This window comes from Orussus abietinus, unplaced genomic scaffold, assembly GCF_000612105.2.
Source record: "Orussus abietinus isolate OABI.00-Male unplaced genomic scaffold, Oabi_2.0 scaffold1, whole genome shotgun sequence".
In the NCBI taxonomy this organism is placed as follows: domain Eukaryota; kingdom Metazoa; phylum Arthropoda; class Insecta; order Hymenoptera; family Orussidae; genus Orussus; species Orussus abietinus.
The window spans coordinates 3923533-3946742 of record NW_019396017.1 but is presented as its reverse complement, the minus strand read 5'-3'; the positions used below and the strand labels follow the sequence as shown (position 1 = coordinate 3946742).

At 47.1% G+C, this 23210-nt stretch overlaps 1 protein-coding gene across 1 annotated transcript in view; it reads left to right on the top strand.

Annotated features, from left to right (window-relative positions):
• LOC105697902 overlaps positions 1-23210 on the top strand; it is a 168704-nt gene extending 145494 nt beyond the window's left edge. Inside the window, exons 11-17 of the mRNA XM_012421634.1 lie at positions 332-537; positions 707-955; positions 1288-1352; positions 2875-3079; positions 4073-4218; positions 4521-4649; positions 21733-23210. Of these exons, the coding sequence (XP_012277057.1) occupies positions 332-537; positions 707-955; positions 1288-1352; positions 2875-3079; positions 4073-4218; positions 4521-4649; positions 21733-22020 (1288 nt within the window). The 3' untranslated portion in view covers positions 22021-23210. The remainder of the gene's footprint in view (positions 1-331; positions 538-706; positions 956-1287; positions 1353-2874; positions 3080-4072; positions 4219-4520; positions 4650-21732) is intronic.

Below are 23210 nucleotides of genomic sequence, written 5' to 3'. Positions count from 1 at the left end.
GGCCCGCTCCTCGGTCATAAATTTCCTTCGGCTGTAATAAAACGCAATATTGCGGTGAATTAAAAGGGTTTACTTCCACGAAGGAGATATTTGTCGACGTGCAATTTACATACGTATCGTTATTTCCCTCTAATAAATATTTTTAATAAGTACAAAGTACTTTCGTCCGCGCGTAAACGATTTATGATCTCACCTCTACAAATCGCTTCGGCAAGATTTCCATCCTCGCCGGCTCTTTCGGAAGTTCCAGCGAAATATTTCCAAAGGAAACAGGAATTATTCGTTAACACCTTTCCCAAATATTTTGCAACATCCCGGGATTATTTCGCAGGACGAAGCTCGAATACTACGAGCAAAACTGCGCCGTGGACAGCGTAACTAAAAAGTGCGCCGGTCCTCCGGCGGAATGTCGAAGAGCGATGTTGGGCATTCTCGGAACGGAACTTAGATCGAATTGTGCTTGCAAAGGAACCGATTTTACCCAACTGTACGATTGCCTGGGTTGGCAACGACTCCTGTGGGTGAATCCTTGCGTCGGTAAGTGGTAGAGAATTCCAAGTAGGACGAAAAGCGTAAAAATTGGGCACTTTCGATAAGATGAGAAAATGAGCTGGGTAATATTTCCTCCAGGCGGGAAGGTAATACTTTTGAGATTAAGATCAATCTCGCGAGCTAGACGCGTGACATAGAAACGTTAACGTTACAGTGGAGTCTCAGAAGGACTTCCACGCGCGAAGGAAACATCATCACCATCTCAGGACCACGACGACATCGATCGCAGCCACGATGAAGAGCTCGAGCACCACGCCGGTAGTCGCCGAGGAACCGGAGGACAACTTTATACCGGATGTCACTAGGAGAGCAACGACCACGGAGCCCACGGAACCGTGGGAAATCAGTACAACTGTCGTCAGCACTACGCCAAGTACCACCACCACCAGTACGCCTCCACCGCGTGAGTGAATCCCCCTAAATTCGAGATAATCATCGATATTCCCGATCGAGTCGGATTTCACCTCGAGAGACCCTCCGCCAAGAGAAATTCCTCGTCCTTCTCGAGGACGAAATTTCGAGATGGTCCTCGAATCTCGCGACTACGCCTCCGAAATGCCCCGGAAATTCGGCGGATTTTTCGAGATGCAATAAATCCACTCGAAAGGGGGGAAGGGGAAAATAAAAAGGGGAACGAATTCGATTTGCGACGCTTCTCCTGGAGCGTATTTATAGTTATTTATAGCGGCTGAGGTCGAGAGGGAAAAGCTCGTAGGTTCGACCTTGTGCTTTCAGGTTTCTGCGTGGTCCAGAGGCCCAGACAGGCTCACCAGTACATCCGAGAAGGGAAGGGCAAGAGGGTAAGTTCGGGGCTAAAAGTCCCAAAATCCCCGGAGTCCTTACAATCGCCGTGAGAACGACTTCCGAGCTTCAAGCCGAGCTTTCGCCGCGGGCTGACAAACGACGTATTTACATTCCGCGGTTGAAAAAACCGACGGCAGAAGAGGATCCTGCCGACACCCCCGCGCTTTCTTCCTCAGGGTTTCGATCGCCTCGCGATATCGAAAGAGGGGTAAACTAGTCGCCGGTTAAATCCGCCAGATAATCCGCGATTATGCGTAAATCGGATTTTCTGGCGAGGATCTTTCAATCGGCGGATCCATCGGGGAAATTCTCGCTGACAATGAGATTTATCGGGATCGGCCGACCAATGACGATTCGGAAATGCGACTGGAAATTAATTTCTCGCTCTATCGCGCCCATAAGCATCCCGGATGGATGACGTCCGAGCCAGGAAAGGCGTTCTCCGGAACTGGTCACTCCGTCTTCCGGCCCAGGGGAAATTCTGTCCCCTGCAGCCGAATAATTTCCCTCACCCCGCGCCATGGGTACGGGAAGGCGAACGATTCGGCCGCCGATTAAATACGCGAATTGCGCGACATTATCCGTGATTATGTCTCCATTCGATTCCGACGCGAGCCCCGATTAGCGGATCGATCGCTCGAGACTCGCCGAAGCATGGGTTCATGTCGAAATTAGCCTCGATCTAATCGGTCGATGATTGTTCGGTAATGCGTTCAGGCCAGAAATTGATCTTTCACGCGAGTGCGTGCTCGTTACGTCGCGAATCGCGAAATTAGGTGTCCCTGTAAAACGGCGTGACGGGGAATTTCATCGTATCCTTTGGATTCAGCCCAAATGAAACTTCATCTCAAGGATCACCCAAACATGAATGCCGTGAAACAGAAAAAGGCCTTTAGAATCTGCTCCTCGAGATTCATCGAAAAGTTCCTCCTATTTTAAAAAGTCACGTCGGATAGTGGAAAACTAATTTCCACTGTCGCCGTTAGTAAGGTTCGCGGGCATCGGGCCGAGCTTTTATGATCTGGGAAAAAGTGAAAAACCAGTGGGCCGGTATTTTCAGTTCGTGGACAAGCAAACCGTCGCTGGAGGGAGATCCTTCCCACAAAGGCTCGTCTTTCTCGGCTGAATTTCGTTCGCTGTGCTCGGCGCAATTTCGGCCTCTTGGCAATACCGATGCGGACAGGTAAACGCGACTCGGCGCCGATTAAATCCGCGAATCGAGCGAGATTATTTCCGATTATGTCTCCCCCGGATTTTCACTCGACCCTCGTTGACGAATCGATCGCTCGAGGCTCTCTCTGATGCCTTGGTCCTGTAGGACGATAATTATTCGTAGCGGTTCGGCCAGGAAGTGATCTCTTCGTCGACCACGCGCACGTATGCAAAAAAGAATTACAAACGGAAAATTTTTTTCGCGACGATAAAAATCCTCGATAAAAATGACTCTCCGCGTGGCTTTCTGGTCCCACCTCGAGGAATAATTTTTAATCGAATATTTTCTCTCTTTTACATTCCTAGCTGTACAGAGACGACGAACCCGAATGTTCGGAGCTCTGTCAATGCAGCGAGGGGGAGGTTCTGGTGTGCAACACGATTTGCGTGGAATCTTCGCCCTGCAAATCTGACTTCGCCTTCTACAACCATGCTGCGCCTGCGTACCAAGCTTTCAGAGGGCGATGCCTTTGTTACAGCGGTCGTTTCATCTGCATGCGACCAGCACCTGGTAAGCATTTGCCGTTGTAATCTCTGTGTCACAGATCGAGTTCAAACAGGTGAATCGATAACGGCTAGTGCCTCCGATACACCTAGTTATAACATAGGCCCAGCTATCACACCGAGCTTTCGACACGGATAACGTCGACATATAAAGTGCCCCTCAAAAGCAGTTCCCTAAACATAGGAAGGATCGGTGCAAAGTTAAAAATTAAAATCACGGTCCATTGTAGTATCGAGCCGTTTCCACTTTCAAAGCGTGTCGATTTTTCAAACGATTTCGTATAATCGTATAATTTTCCCCGGTTGTCGTATGGACGTGCAGTAATTAATTTTCAATCGATTTTGTACATCGGTAGGTGGTCGTTCCACCGATGGAATTTTTTTACCGATCGCTTTCGAAGTGCATCCTCTCTCCGGTAGTTTTTGAGCTCATTGGGGGGTGAAAAAATTCAACGATACGATTGCGATTGCGAGGAATCGCGGCGATATATCGAGGCGATAGAGTCGTCGTTGTCGCGGACATAAAAAGCCCGAGCTGCTTCAGAGGCCATACGAGAGGATTACGAGTCGGTAAAACGAGAATTTCCAAGTTCGCGCTCGGCTAATTCCGCTTTAGTGTTTACAGCGGTAAATTGGGATTTGCAAGAATAATGCCCCTTACGTGTAACTGCGCCCGAGCGTTAGAATTCCCTGATCGTGATATATATCCCGGGGTCGCAGATAAGTCAGACATTGAATGCGTACTTCCGCCACTTAGAGGCCATATGGATGATAGATGACATAATTATCGATACTCGAAAGATAAATTTACCAATACTCCAGGAAATACCCCGACGTTAAGGGGAATCCTGCTATTAGGGAAATTTAAATCGCCCGGGTAATGACCAGGTCCGATATCAAATCCCTGCCATCCATGAATAAATCGACAACGGTGTGTTTCTCTTTTTACGCGTATGTCCTCCCTTTTTAATTATTTACCTGAATATTGCCTGTCAAACAGAGGCATACAGTATCCCGCGAGGTGTGTTCATGTTCCTGGGATACAGCGAACGGGACGAGGAATTGTTGAGGCCTCACAATAATCTTACCGTGCTGGACGCGGTGTCCTCATTGGACAGCTTTATGCGACAAGAGGTGAACAATCAGGTGCGCTTGACGTGAAATTATTTACCAAGATATTTTATATAATTCTTATTATATCTATCCCGTTGGATTATGCTGTTGAAGCGATAGAATTAATACTGAATCTATTTTTTTTTTATGGATCCGTCAGTTATCATTTTTTATCGAATTCTTGCGCGTCGAATGCTACTTCTCGAAACGAACCAAACAGAGATAATTCCGGATATTGTATGAAAATATTTCAATAAGCATTTTCGTCGGACGAGGTAAAGTGTTCCGGCATATGAAAGAGAGGCTGTACGTTTCGTTTCTTATTTGTGCTACAGACTGTGTGCACTCTCTTCTTGTACAACATAACAAAGGAGAACGTGATAGCTGTTGCTCGACTTGGATCGGACAATCCGCCATTGAATAGCAGCGAAGCACAGAGCTTGCAGCATCTACTCCGTGTCAAGGTAAGCAGGAGCATGCATGTCAAGTGTACATACCGTATGTCATACTATTTACCGTCGTACGAATAGAAGTCTTTCAGCGCATCTTTTTCAGGTGATTCTATACCTTGTCGCCTCAATGTTATAAGGTTTTACGTTCATCTACGGTCTATGAACGATTCAACGTGGAACTCGCGTTCATTTTAGAAATTCTAGAAAATTTATAATCATACAATTACGTCTGACTACGTAGAGAAAATATCGTATTGTTATCCCACGGGTATAGCATGAAAATAACGAAGAAACTCGGGAGTGAAGCTTCATCGTGCCATTTTTGAGTACGCGATATGTATAAGTTTGCGTTGTCATGGGGAATCTTCAAAATAGAAACTCAAAGTATTTTAACTAAACAAGAAAAATTGAAATTAACCTTGCAAAATTCCGCGCGTAATATATCAATTCGATAAATGGAAAATTATTATCACAGGAGTGGAGAGGATCGAAGGATTTTGATTCAGATGCAATCGAGATATATTTCATTCGTTAATAATTTGGCAGTTCACCGATTCCACATTGATGACTTCGAATACACCTTATCGGTGTAATGAGCTCGCATTGGCCCTTTCATTAGAAAGTTCTACACATTATTAGCGAGCTCCGTTATTAGCGACAAAAGACTCACGAAGTAAATTATCTCTTTGAGAAGTACGAGCTTAATAACTCCATCTAATTGGAGCTCCGGGAGCTCGGCATCATTTTCGAAATTTCCCATAAGTTTGAAAGACTTTGAAATAGTTTCCCGCTACCGTGTCAAAGCGAGTAATCTCCTTCGACGACGTTTCCGTACCCACAAATAATTTTGTTTTACTTAATCTTCTACAAAAAAAAAAATCAATTCACTGGTGTTAATTTTTTTTTAAATTGAATCGTCTTATAGAAAATAATCTAAGAAAATGCTTTAAAAATATTGTTAAAAATCTGTATGACTCTGCCGATGGCAGATTCATTCGAGGTTTGCCGAAAAACACGTAGAAATCTTTTAAGCCGTCCTGGGAATGTCCGTTCGCGCTACCAAATTAATTCCAGTTTTGGGAAAATCAATCAACTGGCGATGGGCGCGATGGAATATTATTACGTGGCGCGAGGCTGCGAGCAATAAGCACCGCGATCAGATGAATTTCCGAAAAGCGAGTCGATCCGCCATATACTTCCAGGCCGATCCGCCATTTCCAATTTGCCGCTTACAATTTGTAATTTGCAATTCGATGAGAACCTAGATCCGAATAAATGACTGCAGCCGAATGTCGAAACGGACCGCGAAAAGGGAACGCGCTCCGCCGAGTATTTCGATTCGCGCTATAGTTTCCGGCTTTTAGCTCAAAGCCAAACCGCAAAACCGTGCCGGCATTCCGCTACGATTTTTCCCGCCTCCTTGTTCGCCAACATTTTTCGAATTCCCCGAGAAAAAGCCAGGAACGTAGCTTGGCGCGAGGTTTTCAAGAGAGCGAATGATTTTCACGGAGCAATTGACTCCAATTAAAATGGTGCCGAAAGGCATATTTTTTAATATCATAAACTAGGAATTAATATTTGGTTATTGGGGGTACTTTTACATAAATCCGTTTTCTCGTGGCGTTGACGTTTCGCCGATTAACTGCAAGACCTCCTTTACTTCGTCCTGAATAAAAGTCGATTAGCATACGCCCGAAACGCACCCCCGATTGTCTGGAAGTTAGGTCGGGAAATTTCCGAGTTTTTGGCATGTCTTCGCGACGTGACGCGAATTTTCCGGGCGTTTACGTAAGAAGTGGAGTCACGGGCCAAGTCGACCTTAAACGGGCCGTAAACCCATCCTTAATTTCGCCCTTGCTCGCCAGCCCCGAGTCGTTACTTTCTCGTGTCAAATCTGATTCAAGAGATGGCCCAACTTTTCGATCCACCTGATTTTCGATCGGACTCTCGTGACCGATGCTTCCCAAATTCCCATATCTTCTAATCCATCCGCCTCGCCTATAAAGAACCTGACAAAAAATGAAACCTCTTTTGATTCATGGCAACTCAAACGCGTTTTCAAAGATACGTAAGATTGGATTATGAACCCATTATTGGAACAAAGCAGTCTGTTCCAAAGCCGAAGCTTGATTCCCCTAAAAAGCAACAAAATGTCGAGGCTCCTCGAAAACTACCTCGTACACGTCTATGTGAAAAGTGGTCATTTGGGGTAAAATAAAACATGGAGGGCCTCCGAAAGTTGAGCTTCCACTCTGTTTTTCCCACTCGTCCACACCTCACTCCTTAACCTGAGTTTTCCCCAAAGCTGGCGGAAACAAACGCGTTAACAATCCCTCGGAGTTTCATATTTTGGCACCCAGTACACAATTATGAACGTACCCGCGATAAGTGCTATCACGCCTCCGGCTGTTGAGAGTGTCATTTCCGACCCTGGAACAACTGAGTTTAATTGCTAACGTGAAATTAATATTTCTTCGAATTAATATCCATCAAAGTGAGCTTAATAAATCATGCAAACCTGTAACTCGTGAAATGATTATTTCAATTAAAGTGACATCGGTGAAAAATATGGATGAGGGGGAAATGCGTGTAATACATTTTTTTTTATTATTCGTTATTAATCTATTTCATGAATTTTCAAGGAAAGATCAAAGGTTTCGCGTCATTCGACCTTTTCGAGCTCTTTGAGTCGAACTCGCTCAGCTCATTTCGTAAGCTTCCATTCCCGATGCCTGCAAATGAGTTTCTAATAAAGCGATCGCTCGTCGACGCCGGAATTACAGAGACGCAAGGGATGTAAAGCACGGCTTCCAATGTCGTAAATCGTCCGGGACGAGCTTCGGCGTCGTTCGGCTAAATTTCGAAAATCCCCCTGGAATTTCACCTGATCAGCCAGGGCAACCCGTCTCCTGAATTAACCCTTAAATTGGTAATTCACCCTCGGCGGTACTTCCGATTTATATAAACAATTCGCTAACAAGAGAAGCAAGTTCGCGCGTGCGACAAAACAGTCCTCGAAATGTCCACGAAAAAGTGAGAAGTAATTTCAACGTCACGGTTTTGACAAAAAATACTTTCAGCCAACCTTCCATATATATTCTAAAGTATATCGCGTCAAAGTCGTGACATAAAAATTCACTCTTCGCGCGGGTAGAAATTCCTCTCGCTTCGTAGACCCACTTTAAAGGGCCGAAAATAATTTAAGGGTTTTTCAAAAACCTGAAATCAAGGTGCGGCATACGTTATGCGGAGGAAGCAACGGTACATGCACTCCCTGTACCCAACTTACGGCACGTTGTAACGAACTTTACATACGTTAGAGTATTGCTAGGAGAAGCATCGTTAACGTGTACGTGCGCCCCGCTTTTGAATTTTGCATTCAAGGCCTTCATCTAATTTCCTCATTCCGCGTTTTCATTTACATCCGCCGTCGTTAATCGTAAAATACATAAAAGTAGTGTTTCTTCAGCCGCGTAACAAACAATGCGACGAAAAATTGAAAATGGAAACCAAACGCGGCAGAAACGAACGACTCCTCGCGAGAGCGATTCTTCTTCTTCGACTTATGCAAATGTGAGAAAAAGCGTTTAAAAAAAAAAATAGGACGTTCCCGGAGGATCTAAAACTCCTCGGGATTTTCAAAGGGGACAACATTTTCCTGACAGGTACCTGTAGGACCGAGAGACACGGTGCAACGATCATCTCCGAAAGTGCGCGGGCAAATGTGGAAATCTAGGAAAGGGTAGGTGCAATAAGTGGGAGGGATGGGAGGGAGAAAGAGGAGAAAATAACCAGTCAGAGTTGGCCAAGGTGGTCGACCTGTCTTCCGTGGATGTAACGACTACCTCGAGGCCAGTAAGTCCGCTCGATTCCCCAACCCCCTGTGCCTCGACCTCACCCCTCGACAACCGGGACTCTCGTCTCGTTCGATAGATCGAAATACGCTATCCGGCGGCAATAAAAGAAATGAACTCCTCTAATCCCAACGGGAAACCACCCCGTACCCTTCACCCGCGGACTAGACGTTATTTAGTTGGCACCCTTGCGATATATATCCGCGGCCTGGGGTGGTACCGCTCTCATCTGCTCGATACTCCAAATTTCTCCGACGTTCGCGGCGTAAAGAAATCCGTCAACGACGCTGCCACCTATGGATTTTATTCCGCGATGGCAATATCTGCTGATCAAACGTTGAATCTAAAGGTAACACATCCGAACGCGTATATGTACAAGGCAAGGACGTGTACGCGGCGTATACGTAAGGCATGTGTAACGAGGGGTGAACTTTTCACTTACAGTGGGGGGTAACCGTCGACGTCGACTCGACTTGGACGAGAAATCTCTGGTGCGATAATTTCGAATCGGATCCGGTAAAGGGCCAGTTCGCGTCGTACTTCCTCCTCGTATTTGTCGTATTCGTCGAGACGAAGACCTTTAAAGAGGGCCGGCAAACTCTTGGTTCTTTCTCCCCTTTGCCGTGGGCCATGGGGAGGGGAAAAGGTGGAGGATCTAATGGTACCCTGACGACGTTTTCGGATGAGAACCGACCTACCTGACCATCTGTGCAAGTGCGGGACAAAAGGAAGGTGGACGAATGGCTGAAAGCTCCGAGGAGGAGTGAAGGGTGGCCAGAAGAACGGAAGTAGCTGCAAGGGGAGGCAGGCAAGACGAAAACTAGGTGAACGAGCTGGAGGTTGAATCTCTGAAACGGTACGGAGCCTCTGAATTATTAAACCCACTGAACGTCTTTATCTCTCGTTTCTCGTCTTTTCTGCCCTCTTTAGTCCTACTCCGGCGTTTGCGCGAATTACGGATAGTTACCCCCGCCCTTTTGCTCGATAAGCATCGAGATATCGCAAATCGAGCCTTGCTTTTGGTCCTCCCAGGAGAGAAAATCGAAGACCCGGAGTTTGGAAAAAGTAGCCCATTTAAAACTGAATTTCTAAGCGAAGAAAGAGTCTTTAGGGAGGAACCTCGAGGAAAGAAGAACGATATATAAATCAGAGTACATAAATGAATAGTTTAAACAACAGCGCCGTGCGAGTTTTGCCTAATCGATGCAAAAAGTGATCTCACCCTCTAACTTAATGTAATGCCATAAAACTCCGAAATGAGGTAAATTTGTTGGATGAGAGAAAAGCTGGATATATTAAGTTTCATTGAATTGCAGATTTCTGTAAGGCCCCCTTCGCGAGATGTAAAACTCCAGTCGTAGCGTCGGAGAAAAAAAACGCAGAAATCCAACTCAAGGAAATATCATTTCTCGGAAGAAAAAAAAAATCAAATATAGTAATTTGAAGATTCATCAGGAGTAGAAGATGAGAATTAATAAAAGGCAAAAAAACTTCCATCACTTTTTTTTTTCTATTTCCACTTCGCTTCGTATCTCGACCTCGGAGTCTTAAATTTCCCCACTTCGGAAGTAATTTTTAGTTCCGAAAAGGGAAGCGGAAACATTACTTGAAACGTATGTATAATAATCGAGTCGATAGGCTAGAGTAGGAGCTTAATGTCCAGGGTCGTAAAGAACCTCGAAGGAGCCATTAAGATTACCCGAAAATTCGGTCGTTTCGTGACAGGCGGTGGAATGATTATTCAAGGTTGCTTTACGTGACCTCATGGAATTCGCCGGAGAGCTCATAAAATCCTCGAAGAAGTTACATCGCCGACAGTGATAAGGGGTGTAACCCCTGATGGAGGTGGATGCAATCGCGGGGAATCGGCGTGTCCAACGGCAACTTCCGCCTCCTTTTTATTAGCAAAGTTCCATGACGTATGCGAGGAAACTCGGACTGGAAATGCAAATTCTCGGCGATCCTTTCGCGTCTCGGACTTTCGACGAAGACTGCGGAATGACGCAGAAAAGTCGAGGGGGAATTCTAGCGGAGGACCAAGTTTTCGGGTCCCCTCGCGCGGAATATCTCTCTCTCTCTCTCTTTTTGGCAAACATTTTGTTTGCCTCATCGACAAAGCATATTTATATATCGCGTTACCTCGCCCGGCATCTTTTCGAGGATTTGATTCGGCAGATTCCGGGGGTTTTCATCAAACCCGTCCCTTATTTAACGTTCACTCGAACACGGATGTCCTGGCGACGTCGAAAGGACTTTTCCCTGAGTATATCCTCGTCTTGGGTACCGAGGGGAAATTTAGTAGCAATTACTGTGCCATACATCAGCGATAACTGTACAAGGACCTCCGGAAGTAACGTCGAGCGGTGTAATAATTTCTTGCATACGCTTTGAAAGAACTCCCCGCGCTCGGGCGCAACTTATGATGCGAAAATGTGCTAACAATTATTATACATTACCGCTCTCGAGGGACGAACGGGGACGTCTGGGAGATAAGCTATGCGGTTTAGCAATTTCCCGCACATCCTTTGGAAAGCATGAGCTGTAATTATCGTAAGTCGTGCCGCAAGCATGGGTAGTTTTGTCGCAGCGTATCCGCGCACGTGCGTTTACATGCACACGCCCTAAATATATGACTCAGGAACGCAGATTTTTTTTACGCCCGTCCACCACGTGCGGTACGAAAATTAATTGACAGCGAATTAAACGGAATGGGTCTAATTATTATTAAAGTTAAATATAAATGATCGCATATATAAAAAATTGAATGAAACGTAGCCTCGACTTTCAATAAATAAATCATACGTAAATGTCCCGTTTTTCCTAGGCGGGTAATTTCCCCCACGTATCATCGATTTATCACGCGAGGCGCGAATCCAATTCTTCGGGATTCGGATTTTATTCATGCCGCTCCATACGTCTCGAAATCTTCCGATCGGTTATGTTTGTATTTCGAAAATAGCCCCTGCCAATTCCTCGGGTCGTTTCCCCTATAGATGACTCCCCCTCCTCGCCCCTGGCCTTTGACGAGTCACCGAACGTCCCCATCGGAAATGAAATGAACCGAGGAAAACGAGGATACAGGGAAAAGAAGAAGTAATATCGAGGAAATCCTCGTAGGGTCCGTTCACCCCGGCACATGCCTTTCGGGGTGCGAAAGGGGGCTTCTGGAATCGCGTTTACACGCACCCCGACCTTTCCGACGTGGTGGCGATTCCGACCTCGAAGGAATTTCGCGGATCCGTCACCAGCTCTCGATTCCTTCGACCTTTTCGCCATCTTCGTCCTCGAGATCCGTCCCAGGGATTACCGCTCGATTTCTTTCCCCCTTGTGCCGAAATACTATCATGAATTGCGGATCCACCTACATATATCCACGGAATACAGATGCGCCGAAATATGCAAGACCCTTTAAATGAGAGAACACGTGAAAATCTATCCATGCCTTGTGAAGGGAAAATGTGTCATCTATTTTTTGCAAAAAAATCGATTTTTGGGGTATATCGCGTATTCACGGAATCCTCGATAGGGGGAACGACGTTTAAGCTCCTCGTTCTCGATTTCTGAGAGATCCCGCGAGGAGGTAAGAGGAGAAAATCGAAAGGAACGCCGGACCCGAATTTCTGCCGAGTGCAGATTCCAAGGATCGGTCGGAATCACTTTCGGAAATCACTAGAATGGCGGGGTGCTCGACTTTTTGCACCCTCGAGAAATCGATCGCACCGCCAAGAGACAAACGAGGAGACGAGGCCGGGAGGGGCCGACGGGGGAGGGAAAGTATAAATTTTCACGAACGAGCTTTCCGGGCAGAGCTTCGCGCTAAAAGTCGTCCCGCGAAAAAGTAATGGCGGCCATTCTTCCTGTTCGCTCTTCCGCCGAAAGTATCGGCAATTCTTCATTTCCCGAGCGATTCGGCAGCGCGGACGTTCGCCGGGTGGATTCGATAATAAAGTGTCAACTATAAATACGCATTGTTGACGGGAACGAGGTCCGACTGCCCGCCGAATTGCAGTTACAACGAGGATTGCGATAACGCCGCCATCTTTCACCGCGCCCCCCTCGCTCTTACTGGCCTCTTTGCGATGCAAATTCCCGATAGGTGGAAACCACCTATTTTGAGAGACCCGCGGAGACAAAATACCAGTTTCCCCTGCGACATCTATCGCGGCTTTAAACGTAGACAAAAGTAAGGGTATTTTTACCGCACCGTTGATCAATGGTTCGTCGGAAACGCACGTGCACCTGAATATACACCGGGACGAAGCTGTCCGGCTCTTTTCACTTCTTTCACCGAGGAGTTAAAATCGATCGAGTCACTGGAATTATACCCTCGATGTAATTTTCAAAAGTCCCCCTGATTTTAAAAATGCCGGCGAATAATTGCACGCGACGTGGGAAAGCGGATAATAGGTGAGAAATTGGAAAAGTATCGCGGTAACGTAATTGTACGTTTGCGCGCGTACTTGTAAACGATTGCGGAATATCTTCGAGTAAGTGCAGGCGAAAATGTCGGACGCGTTTAGTTGCAGAAAATGGGCCCGGCTACGCGAAGCAATCGCTCTTAATAGCGTATCGTTTTCCTTTCAACCGAACCGTCGTATCAGAGGAACGTTACGTAAAGAACACCTATCGCGGGCACGTAACAAAGTGTCTTCCTTAAAGCCCCCGCAAGTAAAGCTTAATCTAGCCTTCTTCCCTCCGAAGCTTTTCCTGCCTTTCCCGTTGGCGTTGGATTTTCATCCGAAGGTGGTCGCTCGTTAATCCTTCCGTTTCCCGGCGGAAGCTCGAAAAACGCTCGAAGCAACGAACGACGACCTTCGACCTCGCGGGTTAACCCAAAAACGAATTGCACCTTTGTTGGGCTGAAACGTCGGAGAGATTTCACTTGGTAAAAGGTATTTAATTACCAAAAGTAGCCCTCGAAAATTCACCGGTCCAACCCTGCGACCATTACGAAACGGACAAGCCGGAAACTTTGACGCCATCTTGAAAAGTGATGGCGGCAAAGTCGCGATTCGAGGGCTCCTCGAAATCCAGGCTTCTTGGGAATTTACTTTGCGACACCGACTCGCGCAAAGGATCAAACGACATGGATTAATCATTTAAGGGTAAGCGGCTTTCCGTGGGCAGAAAAAAAACCGCCAAGTTGGACGGAAAATGTATCGCACCTTTGTTGGTCCCAAAGGGCTCGCGAGTTGGTAAAATTTTACACTTCAGGAGTTAGCGATTTAATTACCCGGCCCCGGAGTGCCCTCAAAAAGTCCCCGGGGTTAACTTACAAATTATTCCGAAAGGTATATCCCGTAAGCTTCGACGTCCCCTTGCAAATAAATGCCAATAACCGTCGACGTCGCCAAACCGAGAGGTCTCGAAGGAGCGGTCTCGAGGTTTGTCGAAACCTCGACATGGGGCAAATGATTTCGCGTGGATGAAAAACTCGCCGGTTAAAATTAACCATATCGGATGTCCTCTTTTAAATCATATTAAATTTGGGAATATTGTTACACGAACGAGGGGGTACATTTTCTGCCTGGGCAACGATACCGTACACCGTATGCACACGTATTCCGTGGTGTATTGATTTTTTCAAGGATTGCCCTTCCGACCTAGAAATCATAACGACCAGGAAATCTCATAAGTTTTAGTGAGCACTTGAAAAGGTTGTGGCGGCGCCATCGGCGTCACCTCGTCCCAGTACCGACAAGTACGAGCCACTTCAAGGGCTACTTGAAATGAGTTTTCGACTTCTCCCCAATGTAGACGCTTTAAATATTCCGCCGAGAGAATCTACACGGCGATTTAATAATTCGCCTCTCCAGCGGAATAGTAATTTTCAGCGGTTAATTTGAAAAATCCTGACGAAGCGCCGATTCATCGTAGCCGGTAATCTCTTGCCGGTACCGGAAGGTTTTGCGGCAATAGTTTTTGACCAATGACTTCCTCGAACTCCGAGACTTGGTGAACACTCCCCCTGCGGTTTAAAATACCCACGTATCAGCATATCCTCGAGCTTCCAAAATAAGGGACTTCCCGAGTACTCCGAACTAGCGGCACGATACCGGTAATCGTGCACTTACGGTGACCCAGTTGACCAACTGCCAAGATAATTTGGACTTTCGAAGAGCCAGATGCCAAAACCATCCGCCCACGACATCCGATGCCCCATGACTGAATTTCGGAAGTCCCAAACGTCAGTTTCATCTCTTATCGACCCCGAGCTCATCCCGACTTCCCCGTCCGCTTTGATCTTGCGGAAAACAATTCACCGTCCCGGGGAATAAATTTCACGCTCGGAAACAAGTTCCCAAGAGCCTCGATCATTTAGAGCCCGAGCGTCCCCGCAATCGCATCGTTCGACGGCTTTCGTTAGGTGATTTCCCTTTTAATGAAAAAATTAGGGACGAAAGCGAGGGATAAAAAATAGCTCGGTGAAATGTTGCAAGGTCTCGTTTCCTGGGCAAGCGAAGTTTCCGTCGGGATAGAAATATTTTCCCTCCTTGAGAAAAAAAATCCCGTTGCGTCTCGGGGAGAAGAGTGCACATGGGGGCAATTTTCCCATCGAAAAGCGATCTTTTTGCCAGCTGCAAAGGGACGCGGCGAAACCGCGCCTCTTAGTAGCGTCCCATTGTTCGCCGTCGTCTCCTTCCCCCAGGATTCGCGGCGAAACCGCTCTCCCCGGTGAAATTCGCAATTAAATCGCCCGAGAAATTGGCAAGACTTTTCCAACTCGGTCTTCGACATCTTCCCCGTCGAGATCGAGTCTCTCGCTACTCGGAGAAGTCCTCGCCATTCATCCTTGCCGGAGTGGCCTCCGGTCCTCGAGGTTAAGGTTCGCTTCCAGAGGGAGAATCGATCGACGGAGAGTGCACGTCCTCTAACCATACGTACACTTTCAACATACGTGATCATACATGCCCGCGTGTATGTACCTGCAGTTGTATATGCATGAAAGTCAGCCCGAATGCCGGGGAAAGGTCGTTTAAATGCAGAATACGCAATCGGGAATTTTTACTCGGACGAGCACATTTCAAGCGGAGGACTCCTACAAATTTAGAAGAGATCGCTAAATAAATTTCTTCTACTCCGGAACACGCCTCACGGTTAAAGTAGATCTTTTTTTTTTTATATATCATTTACATTCGTAGATGTCGCAACTTGCGTCGAGGTGGATGGGACTCTAGATACATGCTCTTATCACTTGTGCAGATTATTCCCTGTCCCTGAAACACTTGCCCCTTCGTTCTTATCTTCTGGTTCTTATTACGAATTCGTTAAAATCCCAATAAAAATGTTATCTTCATTCACGCTTCTTCCCCTGAATGGAACATTCAGGGGGATGAAAAATGATACACGTAATTATACGCCCCAATTAAATTTGTTTACCCTGTCTCGCTAATCGCTGCGACTTTAAGTCGAAGTTCTTAAATCCAGTTTTCTTCCCGTCCTGCAGACCGGCGCATCCTTAAAGTGGCGCATAGAGATTCAATGAACAGTCAGGAGCTCAAGATCGATACTCGAATGCGGACACGGCAGTGCCTTTATTGGCTTTACTCCAATGCGCTCGCTATCTATGTGGAGCGCTCCAAGAGTATTCTTCCTCGGGCGTCGTCTTAGGCGTCGCGGCGACGCCACGTCGCAGCGTCGCTTCTTCGAGGTCATCTCGAATCGGAACGTTCGGGATAGAGAAATCAGGACGAAATTCTCCATTAAACGTCCCTACGAGTACGTATCGATGAACGGATCCCTTCATACCGAGCCATCGTAGAAACGATAAGGACGTCTCGATCGGAGACAAAAGTGGAGCATCGCTTCGACTCCGTGCCAATTGTATCAATTATGTCAACCGAGCCCTATTTATACAGAATATCCGTAAACGACCTCAGTCCGTGTAAACAAGACCAGATTTAATCACGGAGGATGTAAATGCACGGTTACGAATGTAACGTCCACCCCATAACCGACCATTGCGGATCGATATTGTCTCTAGATGTCAAAATGAAAACTAACCGATGTCGAATTGTGTTACAACATAGGTAGAACGAGCACGAAACGGTGCGAGCAAAAATGCATTTTTTTTCTGCAGTTTTATCAACGACCTAGGTATCGATATCAGCCCTTGACTGTTGTTATCGAGTCCCATGGACCCAGCGCTTCCACCAGGACCTAAATGACATATTTTGATTAGGAATGCTTCCCGATTAATTTCTTAAGATTTTTTTCAACCTTGAAATTTTCTTCCACCCAGATATCCATGTCCGCTCGGTCAGGCTCCGATCGGAGATTTTTTATTCGAGTTCGCGGCAAACGACCGGAGCAAATCGTGCGTCTCGACGGTGCTCGACGTCGTCGTTAGGAGAGAGAGAGAAAAAAAGGAGGAAGACAGGAAGAGCTCCGCTGCCATAAGGCCGTCGGGAAGTAGAGCTCTCGAGGAGTAGATCCAGAGCAAAGAGTGCGAAGGACTCGCAGACGACGACGGACGTCAGGATGCGAACAAAGCGACGTCGAGGACTCGACGTACAATAGATAAGTACGCCATTATGGTATCGAGGGCGTTATCTTAATGGAGACGGTAGTATCGGATGAATGGAACCTCCATCTACCTCTCTCCGAGTCTGACTCTTCGACCTCTCCTCTCTCCTTCTCTTCCTCTCCCCCTTTGTATCAACTCTCTGACCGACTACGACTCCCTTAATTGGATAACGTGCCCCTCACAAGGGAATGGCGACTGTCGTACCGTCCATGGAACAATGCTATTGGCTCTGACTAATTTCACTTTTCTCTCTGTGCCACCCTCCTCTCTTTTCGCATTTAATCGACACGATAACTGACACGGGTCGCGCCATGCGACACCTCGATTAATCGAGTCGGACCAAAGTTAAGCATTTCATGCCCCATTTTTTCAGTAGCATGCTTTGCACCCTTTCTATTCCTCCAAGGAAAAAAAAAAATATATATGCATTTATACATGTAGAATTTGTCTTTTAACTCGTTACCGCAAGGATCGGGGGGAAGCCTCAAGGAGTCGCGCGTTCCTTTGCTTACTTACTTGCAAATTGCTTCCCTCCCTCCCGCCACGATATTTTCCCTTTCCGTGGCGGCGTCATTTTGATTCCCAAGATGTCGGCCCGATAAAGGGGTGAGAAGGAGAAAAAGCAACGACGTAGAAGAAAGGCCGGGAAACGCAACCCGACTACGTCGCGCGAAACGTTCTCCAGGGGTGCCCCTTTACGTTGCGGCCGTCTACGTGGAAACATTTGCGATTCCCGCGAACGGAAAACGGCTTCGATTAATTTCGCCCTCGGGATTCTACTAGAATCTCTCCTGAGAGTGCCGGCGAAACGTAGAGAGAAATCGATACGACCCTTTTCAAGGGAGAGAGAGAAAAGCGGAGAGGGGCGCGGAGACGGCGAAAGAGAGGCAACCCATTTATTCGGAAAAGAAAGCAAACGGAATTAACTATTTCTTCCTTTCTGTTTTTATACGGAAGTGGTTGAAATAATTACTGGAAAAGCGGTTATAACGTTTTTCCTTGCGATTCCCACGTTTAATAAAATCCCGATTTTCCTCTCGCAATCCGCGGATCGTTATCTGGGGTTATCTTCAAGGTACCGCTCTTGGGAAAATTTTCTTTTCACGCATTAACGAAACGTCAGTGCTCCAGAATTTTTTTTTTTTAACACAATTCGAAAACCCGTGCTCGTTAAAACGTTCGTTTGCAAAATCATGAGAATTATTGTCACCCGATCGAAGGAGCGCTTTCCAGATATTAGAAGGCGAAAATCTTGGGGGCTAAACGGAAATCGATTCGACGTCGTCGAACTACTCGATCGCTCGAAACGACCCCGTTGTGTATTGCGTCGATCCGCGTCGCGACGCCAGGCGTCTGAATTCGACAGATCGTCGAGACTCCTGAATCAGCGATTAAGGCGACGTAAGGACAAGCCTTATCGAGGAGAACTCTTATCGGATTTGCGGTTCGTCGAGTGGAGCCGCCGCAATGGCACCGGAACCAGGAACCGGGAGGAACACTCTAGTGTCCCTTCGGGAACACCCGGGAGCCTTAAAACGCGTTCTCGCCCGACGATTAGCCACCCGAGGACGGATAAGCGCTTCATTCGGGACGGAACCAGAGGACCCCCTCTCGAGCTTCCACTTCCGCTAATTTAACGAAGTGGAGATAAGGACTGATACCAACGAGCCCCACGCATGAGAGCGAACCCTTTAGCCAAGTGTCAAAAGTCGAGTGGGCTTTAACGCCGAGACTGGATTTCTGCAAATTCAGGAATCCGATTAAGCCCTCGACCGCTGATCAACGTTTATAAAGGATTGCCTCTAAAGGTCCCTTCGATTGGGAAAAAGGAAAAATCGATCGAACATCGGTCTGATTTTTCTTCATGATTAAATCTCGAGTTTCGGGAACGGGCATTTCAAATCTGGGTATTTAGAATCTCTCGTTAATTCGTGGACGAGGTTAGGTTCCTTCCGAAAATGGGGTCCCCGTTGCAACGGAAAATCGACGTTATCGCTCCTACAATCGCGGCTCTCATTTTGCAAAATCACCGCCGCGCCGTGGGGGACTTTTTTCCCCTATCCGAGGCCGGAGTCGAGGTTATGTAAAACCGATTTGTTAGATTTGCGAAAGTCTTTCGCCGATGGCTACACGCTTCGGAGGTGCTCCGTCATTTTCAGCGCAACGGTACCATTCATCTTTCGAATAACGCATCGGCGTCGGTGCTCCGTCATTTTCCTCGGTGAAACTTTAAGATGCACATTTTCCTGGCTCGCGTCAACCCCCGCTCGATGCCCCGAAATGAGCAAGGCTGCGGCATATCGAGAATTTAATATCGGTATTCGATATCGGTAATAAATTTCATATTTCTCACTCGTATCGGAGAGTTTTAAAGAATAGGAAAATATCCAGGAGTATCCAGAGATAGAAAAATACCGGCCCCAAATATTGAACGGCTCGAGTATTGCGTTAATATTTGGGACACGGTTGATAATTAAATCCTGGATAATTTATTACGTAGGTCCGTGAGGTCATGAAGCAAATGTACTTGCCGGAATGTTTTCCGCTGACAATATTAAACGGTAAACTAAACCGAACGTATATCGCGTTTGCGCGTTTATATGATAATACATTCAAATGTATTCTTAGTGACGGCGGCATTATGCATCACCCCTTGCAAGCAGATACTGATATAATACGTATTTAATGTACGATAGAGTACGTCTAACGTGAGTATAATGATTATATATTAAACGTATATTACTCGAGAGATGGATTTAATGTTAAAGTAATGTACAGTAAACACGCGTTACTCCCGGGTACGTTAGAAAATTTAACTGCCCGCGATTAATGACATGTCTCAATTTTCGAACGTGTAATATTTTATAATAAATTCATTTCAAATTCTCCATTAACCGCGAAATAACATAACCTAGATTCCCTCCCTACTCTCCGCATCATGCGCGATGTATCGAAATTTACCGACTGGCATTAAAATCCCCACGTTATTTCATGAAATGTCAACAACGATCCACATGCAAAATTAAAGGGAAATGTCCTGCGAGGATAATCGAGCAAACGCCTCTTCCGACGATCGGCCATGAATCTTCGCGACCTAAATGGCGCGGATCCTCCGATGATATACGATGGTTAAAAAAAGAAAAAAAAAAGAAGAAGAAAAGAAATGATCTTAATTCTGATAATTGGAGGCCGGGCCGGTGGCAATGGATTCCTGGAGGGAGTCCGGTCGGGGTCGAATCGATTATCGGCGCGGAGATTCCTCTAAATAAAGCGAAAGGGATTTAAAAACAGAAGAAAGGAGCCGAGGGCGGGGTCGGATCTTCGGGATGAAAACGCGGCGGGTCGTTAGCGTAATCGTCCTCTTCCCGGGCTGGTTGAGGGAGCCGGCGCGGGGCGATCCAATTAGCTACCATTAATAAGGATCCGGCCTGCAGCGGGATAATGGTACCTCCTTGGCGCGCCACAGCTGCACCTGCACCTGTTGTGCTGTGGCCTGCTGAACGGATAAATAGGATTGCGTCGCGGCGTCGCATCCGCGGAACGTTATTAATTCTGACCCTCGTAAATTGGCCGTGTGCTTTACAACGGAGGTCTCAGCCCCCCCGTCCGGAAGTTCCGTTGCTCCAATTTCGGCGGAATTGTCCGCGCACTGACGGGCACGGTCAATTTCGATGGAAAATTCGGCCTTCGGTTTTCGGCGTTTCATTTCAATAGCGTTGTATAAAATCGCTTTATTTACCGAGAGAGCCCTGCATCCCACGGGGGGTGATTTAACGCCGATCCGGACACGCTCGATCTTAAACGCGTAAATAATAACCGCGACTCGGTACGAATGAAATGAACTTTCCGGAAGCGCGGATTTTCCGAGGCTTTAATCCCCGCGTCCGGAAGAACCGCGATGTAAGTGGGGAGGGTGGCGGTAACGCTGCACTTTCGCGCAAGTGAAAATAATGGTCATCTGCCGAGCTACCTCGGCGGTCTTCGCAGTCCTCCCAGGCTTACACCTGTTGTGGTCCGGAGAGGACAAATAGGATTGCGTTCCGACCCCGCGTCCCTGGAACGTTATTAATCCTGACTCTCGCAAATTGGCCGTGCTCTTCATAGCGGAGAGAGAGAGCCGAGCTTTCGGCGAAGGACTCTCGTTGGTCTAATTACGCGACAAAACCGGCCAAATGGCGATTTTCGATAAAACATCCGCACGTTGATACCAGAAAGCCCGTTACGGTGACGTACCTCGTCGGGGGGCGAAATGGAATTAAAGCTCATCGATCCGATCGCTCATCCGGGGTCCTCGAGGAGTACCAAAGGAGAGCGTCGTTGAATATTTCACCAAATTCTCCCGGGCGAGGAGGCTCCCCTCCTGTTACGGGGATATCCCGTCGATCGCGGAATATCCGCAGAGTTTGCAAAGTATCGCGATTTCATAGCACAACCGTCGGCCGGAAATGAAAGATTCAACGAGCCGAAGTAATTCGGGAAAGCTGCGGCACCGAGGGACAAAATGGAAATCAATGGAGTACGGGTCTTCTCCAAAAGGCTAAAGGACCTAGCGCGAGCCCTACTTTCCAGAACTTTGCATAAGCCATGCCCCGTGTTAAGATAGACAAGTCGGAAGTACATGCGTAACTCCGATCGGTCCGGTATGAGCGATAAGGAGAAAATCGCCGATCACCATGAAACCCTTTCTCTCCTAAATCGTGTGATCCTGTTTCAGGAGGAGTGCGCGGCGATGCTGCAGGATCTCAGCGAGAAGATCAACAATCGCCACCAGGAGGTGCACACGCACCCTTTACTGTCGATTTTCAAGATGGCGGAGGTAGAGGTTAAGTTGCCGTACAGCGGCGCTGCGGTCGGGCCGACCACGTCGGAGGGTCTGTTCGCGCTAACTCTGTTAGCGAGCCTGTTGGCACTTTGCGGTGAGGTCGTCCACGTAGCACCCCGGAGGTCGAGGTCGAGGTCTAGGTCGAGATCGAGGTCGAGCCTTGGCGACCTCGCCTCGTGACAGGATCAAACGTCGCGCGAGTCGGAGTGATCTCGAAGAGGTCGACCTCCGACTCGCGTCGTGCTGTACATCCTTGAACGGAATATATCATTCCGGACGAGTGCGTGGCCTTAGAGGCTCGGAGTGTCTGAGAGATTAGAATGAGAGAGCGAATGACCGCCAGATAGGGAGAAACAGGGAGAGAAAGAGACGCGAGGGAGCTTTAAGTCCTCTTGAGTTCCGTGCTTTGACCTAGCGAATGCGACTCTTGACCACTCGAGGTCTTGACAATTATGTACAGGTGTACCAAAACGCGCCAGCGCTTCCAGGTGGTGAGGTCGAGGCATCCAAGACCGACATTTTTGGACCTTATCCAAACTGAGATTTAAAAGCAGTAAGAAAATTCAAGGGGGTATTCACTGAGGAAATCGTGGATTTCAACGAGATATCAATGGATATCGTTAGGAATCACCAAAGAGCTGTCACTATTTTAAGGCCTAGCGTCCCTTGTTATAGAATCGCATTGCTGTCTATCGTATGAAATCAATGGCAATCGGCTCTCAAAGAAGGAGATCGTTTATTTATACATTTTTTTATCGACCGAGGTGATATTCGGCGGGTTAACCTTATCGCCGTTGCTCCCGCTGTCGCATTTGTTGCAGCCGCCCTCGTGGGTGATCCATTTCTGGGACGGGTCAGCGAATTAGCGGAGGTGGTTTTTAAATATTTATTGCTTTCCCTCGGCTGGAAAGCCACGGCCTTGCCATCTGTCCCGCGAGAATACAATTTTCTAATGCTTTGTCTCCTCTGCATGTCGGGGCTCGTGTTGCGTTCTCGAGAAGAGGACGCGGTACGACGGAATTACAGGAATTTTCAGGATGGAATCGACCGTCGTTGGATGAAAACTTTCGAATTTTCCGGATCACGTGAATTCGATTCCCTTCGGCACACTTGCCCACTAATGAGTATTACCGCGGCGGGAATCGACGAGGGTCATATCATTTTTTTTAGGTATTTTTCAAGGAACGGAGGAACACCTGAAAAACCCACCAAACGCAGGGAAACGACTTTACTTATCTCTGCACAATTATTATTCCATTAGTCTGGGTCGTGTATAGATAGACTAAGAAACGCATAAATTTCTGTACCGACAATTATATATTTTTTTCCCATTTTCGTTGGATCGATCTAAAAAGATTATGCACCGTCAG